The sequence below is a fragment of the Octodon degus genome, unplaced genomic scaffold, assembly GCF_000260255.1.
Source record: "Octodon degus isolate 3935 unplaced genomic scaffold, OctDeg1.0 scaffold00018, whole genome shotgun sequence".
NCBI lineage: Eukaryota > Metazoa > Chordata > Mammalia > Rodentia > Octodontidae > Octodon > Octodon degus.
In genome coordinates, this window is record NW_004524594.1 from 14,984,206 (window position 1) to 14,991,275 (window position 7,070).

The 7,070-nt window shown below is 50.8% G+C and overlaps 1 protein-coding gene across 1 annotated transcript; it reads left to right on the top strand.

The window, feature by feature from the left end:
* The first annotated feature begins 758 nt into the window (after positions 1 to 758).
* CUNH11orf91 (chromosome unknown C11orf91 homolog) lies at positions 759 to 3,312 on the top strand. Its single transcript, XM_004627309.1, has 2 exons — positions 759 to 1,245; positions 3,227 to 3,312. The coding sequence occupies exons 1-2, from the start codon at positions 759 to 761 to the stop codon at positions 3,310 to 3,312; spliced, it is 573 nt and encodes a 190-aa protein (XP_004627366.1).
* The last annotated feature ends 3,758 nt before the right edge of the window (positions 3,313 to 7,070 follow it).

The window sequence follows — 7,070 nt, forward strand, 5'->3', positions numbered from 1 at the left end:
CTCACGAACAAAGAATGAGCTGTTTGAAGTGGGCCCAGCAAGATTTCTTTTTGGTGGTTAATTTGTTGCTGCCTGTCAGCTCCAGATAGCCTTAGGTGTTTGAGAGAGACCTGCAGTTCACTGAAAACACCCTTTGCTTCAGGGTCATTACAAGTCCAGATGAAGTTCCCGTTTTCTAGATCTTTCACAATATTGCCAAATTTGGCAGAAACACCAACATAGTTGGCGCTAATGGCCACTCCCAACCAATCCTCTTCGCCTTTGCCTCCCACTGCAGGGAAGGAAAAGTCAGCCACTCATTTTCTCTGGGTGGCCATTGAGGCCAGGAGAGAAGCAAGCTGGGTGTGGGGTTGTTGTTGGGAAATACACTCCCTCCCTCATAAAGGGGGAGGCAGCCTTGGCCCACTCTTAAGTGCGTTCAGCTTTGGAGTCTAGGTTAGGACGTGCTTGCGAGCAGGAGGCTTTCAGACTCAAAGGGAGGTGGGAGGAGCCAGGGGCGGGTCAGGGGCGGGGCTATGCGGGCATTCGTCAGCAAGGTGGGAACCTAGGGCTGGATCTTAGGGAAGAATGGCTTTCCCGCGGCCAGGGCGCAGCCTTGCTTTCATTGGACAGATCATGTTAGGGGCGTGGCCTCCGGACTTCAGTGCCCGCCCCCGCGCTCCTTCGGGGCGTGGCCTGTAGACCGTGAGACCTGACTCGGGGCGGTGGCGCGTGTGTCCCGGCGCGGGGTTCCTCCCACGCAGACACTCATTCAAAAGATGCCGAAGGGGCGGCGCGGCAGCCAGAGTCCCAAGATGAGCCAGCGGCCGGCGCCGCCCCTCTATTTCCCGTCGCTCTACGACCGCGGCATCTCCTCATCTCCGCTCAGCGACTTTAACATCTGGAAGAAGCTCTTCGTGCCGCTGAAAGCGGGCGGGGCGCCGGCGGGCGGGGAGGCGGGGGGCCGGCCCCCGCCCCAGACTCCCTTCGCCCTGGAGCCTCCGCCGCCTCCCGGCCTGGGTCCCCCCAGCGAGCGCCCCTGTCCCCAGCCCTGGCCTTCCGGCCTGGCCTCCATCCCTTACGAGCCTCTGCGCTTCTACTCGCCGCCGCCGGGCCCGGAGGTGGCTGCCTCGCCCCCGACTCCCAGCCCCATGATCGCCCCGCTCGCCTGTGTCCCTCAACCCGAAGAGTTATGCGAGCTGGAGATCCGGATTAAGGAGCTGGAGCTGCTCGCCATCACTGGGGACGGCTTCGACTCCCAGCGCTGTGCGTGACTTCGCCAGCCCACCCCTAGCTGCCCTGCCTCCCTCGTTGGTCCCACAAAGTGGCTGTAGGCTCATCTTCAGGTCTCAGATCCACAGTCTGTCCCCTAGAGCCCCATTCTCTGCCTCCATCCCGGGTTTCAACGGGCTTCTTCCTCTACCGCACGTCTACACTTCAGAAACCCTGTAGCTTCAGACTATCCTAGGCAATTTTGGTAATCTGGATTCGGCCCCACACATAGATCGCCACCCACTGCTATCCCGTCCTGACATTTAACTCCACACAGTAATATTCAGGCCCCTGTGGTCTGGACTTCCAACCACAGACAGCCTTTCCTTTATCTCTAGAGACCTTGAAGCTTTCATATTCAATCTGAAACTTGGGCCTTCAGTCTGGGGGAGGGGGAGGTGGGTGAGGATCAGCTAAAATATCTGCAGGGGAAGTCGGAATTGTACAAGATCCAGAAAACCCAAGAACCTTCAGGAGAGGCTTTGGGGACACTGCACTTTTCAGTGCTGGAAGGCTGGAAGGTAGTCTCCCTGGGACTGTAGCTTCACACCAGGGTCCTATACTTTGCCATCTGATCATAGGGCTGAAGTCTTAGGAATCTGGACCAGGCCAGACCATGTGTGCTGATGTGGGTAGGGATCCCCTAGCGTGGGGGCTGATTCTCCCTGAAGGGTAGGGTGGCTAAGTCCATTTGTGCTCCTAGAAAGGCCTATTGCACAGTCTTCAGGAGCATGGGCTGTCTTTTCCCATCACCCATCTGGTTAAGGCTTGCACTTGACCATTGGAGGAGGGCAGATGGTTCTAGAAAGACCATGAACTATTGTATACTGTCCCTGGGAAGTCAGGTCTTGGTGCAGAGAAGAGTAGATGCATATATCGTCAGACCTTCAAGAGTGAGGGCCAGCAGTGCCCCAAAGACATCTACCCCAAGTGGGACCTAACCTGCCTTTTTATGCACCCAGAAGTTACTCCTGAGGTTCTGAGAAGAGTGATGCTTATCCCTTTTATTTACATACTGTATGCTCTTATCACCATTTCTCTTAGGGGTTACTTTGGTTGATACCTCAAAAATGTCTTCTTTGTTCCTTTCAGGTGGTCAGTCTAGGAACTAGACCAGCCTAAGAGAGGAGGGTATGAAGAATGTCCCCCTTTATATCCTTGAGCATATGCCACAGCACCCAGGAATACTGGTTGCCTTGTTTTGGAAACACAGGGATACTTCGGTTCATAAGCTTGATTCTTCCCACAGTTCTGGTCCCAAACAGACTTGGATGAGACCCAAATCAAATGTCATGGTTAGGTGCAGTGTTGAACCTAGCGTTCCTGTGGGGAAATTTAATTCAGTTCTTGTCCAGTTCAGAGGGAACTGAGTTCATGAACCGTGGTATGGCCAGGGAGCAGAAGGCGTGTGTACAATATGTAACCTTAAAATATCATTGTGTTTTGTAGGATCACTGTAGGCCTAAAGTCTAACAAATTATTATACCTATATTACACATTGAAGTCTTCATTTCTTAACTGTGTAACTGGCAAAGCATGCTATTTTGGACACATACACCCTTTTGTCCTGCAGGCCTACTAATGTCTAGCTACCTGCTAACATATTCAACAGGTTAAATTGGAGCCCATATTGCACAAAGAAGGAAAGTATGAAGTAACCTGCGTGTCTAGCACGGCCCCCAATTCATCCAACACCCTGTAATGTTCCCTTTCTCATAGCCATGGAAGGAAACAATTCCCTGGGAAACTTGCGCTTTCCTAAGTCCTGGACTTCTTCAATCTGTTCCCAGGGTTAGATGTGTTTTAATAGCTATGATTTTTTTTCCTCCCATTTTGTGTTGCAAGTGGGTTTTATGCTTACCTAGGAAATACCTTTACCTTCCCAGATGCTTGCTCTGGAAGAGGTTGTTTTGTTTTTGTTTTTGTTTTTCAAAGCCTTTCTGTTTTCTACAACTGTTTGTTTTCTGTCCTGCAGATAAATTTCTGAAGGCGTTGAAAGATGAGAAGTTACGAGGACTGAAGATCAGGCAACCCGGAAAGAAGTCGGCCTTGCTGCCCTGAGGAGCTGCTCTCCAGAGTCGGGCAGTCCCCTCCTTAGGTTTTAGTGCTTAGATAACGTGTCCCATTCCTTGTCATTTCAAAAATGGTTATTTTCTGTTCTGTATTTACTACTGTTATTGCTCCGAGCATGTACTCCACATACAGTGCCCACGTGTGTGGCCAATCACTTGGTCTCTCTCCTCTGCGCTACTGCTGGGGGAGCTCCTTTGTGGGGTCTGGAAGCTGCTGCGGGGCTGGCTCTCAGGGTCTCCTCATTCCACAGGAAGGGAGCTCCGAGCTGCCGTAGCATGAAAACCAGAATGATGGGTGCATAGGAGGGAACTAGGGGAAACCAAGGGAACGGGGTTTGGGAAGATTGATTCAGTTTGGATGGTGGCCAAGAAGCTGTGTAGCCCTGAGATATAGGAGCCTGGAGCTTAGAGAAAATCTGGACTGAGATATAAATTTAAGGAGCTGCTGATATGAGGATGTATTTAGGGTGAGATTAAATGAAACCATCTGGGTAATTAGAGGGAGAAAGAGAACTATTTGCAGGTAACATCAAAAAACTCTCAAAATGTAAAACTATTTGAGCACCAACATTTCCACCACAACTGGAAATTTTTATGTCATGAAACCAAACTACTTAAAATATTGTATAAAATTACTTTCAGGATACTCATATATGGTAGAAACAAAACATCAATGAATATCATGTTTAGACTTAGGTCCCGCCCATAAGATACCTGATTATGTATATTGCTTATAGATACTGTTTCAAAATCTGATGAAAGGTTCATAATTCAGAACTTTTCTTAAGCATTTTGGAAAAGGGTCATTCAGCCTTTGTTGAACTTGGAGATGCTCAAAAGTTGGAGGAACAGAGGAGGAACCTTTGAATTCATTGGTTTATGTGCCAGTGAGTCAGGCATCTTAGACATTAAGTGAAGAAAATTACCAAGAAGAGACAGCAGCCAGCTGTGATGAACAGCCCTGGCAGGCCAGTGAGTCCGAGAAGCCGCTCTTGGACCCAACAACAGAAGATTAGTACTGGCGCTCCCATCAAGAGCTGTTTGGCTTGAGTGCCGGGTTAATGCCTGTGGTGGAGCAGTTTCCAGAGAGAATGGGAAGAGGGAACTCGGAGATGATGAAGGCCTATCGTCCCTTAGAGGCCTTTGGCTATAAAAGAGGAGGAGGACTGGATCTAAGCTGGAGCTGGCAGGCTGGAGGTGAGGCAGAAAGGGAAGGTTTTATTAAAAGAGGAGTAACTGCTTATTTGTGGTTTAAGCAATGATGAGAGAAAGAGAGAGAGAGACAGACAGACAGACACAGACAGACAGAGGTGGTGACCTGGAGAACAGGAATGGCTGTGGCTGGCATGACACCCTTTAGTCAGCAAGAAGGCTGCTCTGCTCCTTTTGGTCTGTTTCATATAGTTCTGGGAGAACAGCAAGGCTAGGAGGTTTATAAAACACCCAAGTTGATTTTTCATAGTTCTGGAGGCTGGCGAGTACCAGCCAAGGCACTGGGTGGTTAGGAGCCTTGTCTCTCTGTCCCCAAGATGCTGCCTTAAGTGCTGGACCCCAGGAGCATGTCCCTCTGGCAGAAGCACAGGACAGGTGAGGAAGCCACTTTATACGCCCTTTTAATAGCTGTGTTCATTTAATCGTGAGGGTGGAGCCCGCATGACCTGCGCACTACCCAGAGGCCTTGCCGTCCACCACTGTGGCACTGGGGATGAACTTCCCAACATGAATTTGGATGGGGACTGAAGTATCCAAACCATGGCAAGGGGGGGATCCAGTTCACAGTAGAGAGGTTGGCACAGGAGGGGAGTACAGACTCTTCATGTGCTGGAATAGAAGTTACATCTATGGTAGAGGGTGCAGATGCTGGTGAGTGAGTACAAGGAGTACCTGGAATACCGGAAGTCATGCACACATGCCCCGAAGTTCATACAGCAGCCTCAGCTTGGGGATGCGATGTGCATGCCCACAAGGCTGGAATCTCAAAGCTGAAGGACCCACATGGAGGCTGGCAAGCTGCAGAGCTCATACCCCACTGTGGTGACAGTGAATGTCCGGTTTCCAGCTGCTTGCTGCCAAGGCACGAGTGTCAGTACAGGATCAGGTGAAAGCTCCTAATTTCTAAATCTTGGCACTGAAGCCCCATGATTCCACTGAGCTATGCAGGCCAAATAAAGACTGGAAAGTCTCCCCCAGAGTTGGCAATCTGCCTGCCCAATAGGGACCCTCCTACCCTGGCAGAGATTCCAAGTCCTTCTCTCTTCCCTAGAAAGATACCCTAGGCTGGTAGCTGCCGGTGAAATCCGCTTGTTTCCCCAGGAAATTTCAGGCTGGCCAGACCACTAGGAAGAGGGGTAAAGAATCTTTTTTTTTTTTAATATTTATTTATTTATTTAGTACAGATAATTTCAGGGCCAGCATGGCATGTGGTACCAAGGATCAAACTCAGGTCCTTGTGCTTGCCAGGCAGGTACTTAGACAGCTGAGCTATCTCCCCAGCCCAAAGAATCTTAATGAGAACAAAGAATAAACCAATTATGGGGAAAAACCCAGCCCAGAACCCAAGCAGAGACAGAAGTTTGTTGCCCATTCCCTCCCCAGAGCCCAGATGGCCTAGCCCAGGCCATGGTTGAAGCAGCAAGGCACCAGATAACTGCTCCCTACCAACAGTGGTCTGGTGGAATGTGAACCATGTGATTGTCACCTTCTCCAGAACAAATGGAAATTCCATCTGGGTGCCGTTCTAGATTCCTATTCCGAAGGAAGTCGCGTTCCCTCTGGGTGCTGGGGGATCCTCTCTTTGGAAGTGCTGATGTCCATCCTTGGGTACCACACAGCATCCAGAAGGAATGGGATTAGCCAGGAATCCAGAAAAATCTGATACGAACCTGGGGAATTGCCTAACCTAGGGGCTCCTTTGGTTGGGAGACATAGAAGGCCCTAGAACCAGCATGGCAGATGTGATTTTTTAGAAGAAGGAAGGGGTGAGGGATCGCTATGACACCCATCAGCTTGAACTGCCATTTCTTGGACAGCAAGTGTGGTTGGGTCATTCTGCCATCTCTGCCCTTGGTTGGGGATGTGGTGGTATTGGAGGGCTCTGTAGTTGCAGTTTCCCAGAAACACAAGAGTGTAGGAGCAGCTGCTGCCCAAAGGAAGGAGCCCTGGTGGACTATGCCAGCCCACGTCCCCCTGCTGGCCTTTGCTTGGGTTGGCCCTGACCCGGAAGCCTTTTGTCCCTTTCTGCCACACCTTCCCACCTTTTCTGGTCAGCTTCCCCACACCTTGGCTCCCAGGGAGCTCACAGGAGCCAATCGGGTCCAAGTGCGCATGACTGCAAGCATGCATGTCTCCAAGAAGAAGGGAGGGGACGACACGGCTGTTGATGCCCCATTTACTCCACCCTTACTGTGAATCACAGAAGTCCCTCTGCACTTCTCCACAGGCAGAGAGCAGCCAGGGCAGTTGTACCAGAGGACCCAGCTTTAGTCCTTGTGAGGAAGCAGAACCCCAAAATGGCTCCCTTCCCATTAGCCCAGTGTCACTGCCTCCCACATGTCTTCCTTGATTCTTCTCCCTAGTGTCCAGGTTACATGTCCCCTCTCTGAGCTTCTGTAATGGGCCAAGCATCCCTTCTCCTGGCGCTAACCACCTGGTGTATAAAGTCATCTGCTTAGCTCCACAGTGAACACCCTGGGGAAGGGTTATGCTGTCACCACCACCATCCGGAGCAGGGTGGTTTGCACTGAGCAC

Coding starts and splice junctions, on each gene's coding strand:
- CUNH11orf91 (XM_004627309.1), top strand. CDS start 759: ATGCCGAAGGGGCGGCGCGGCAGCCAGAGTCCCAAGATGAGCCAGCGG. Junction 1,246..3,226: donor CGGCTTCGACTCCCAGCGCT/GTGCGTGACTTC, acceptor TCTGTCCTGCAG/ATAAATTTCTGAAGGCGTTG.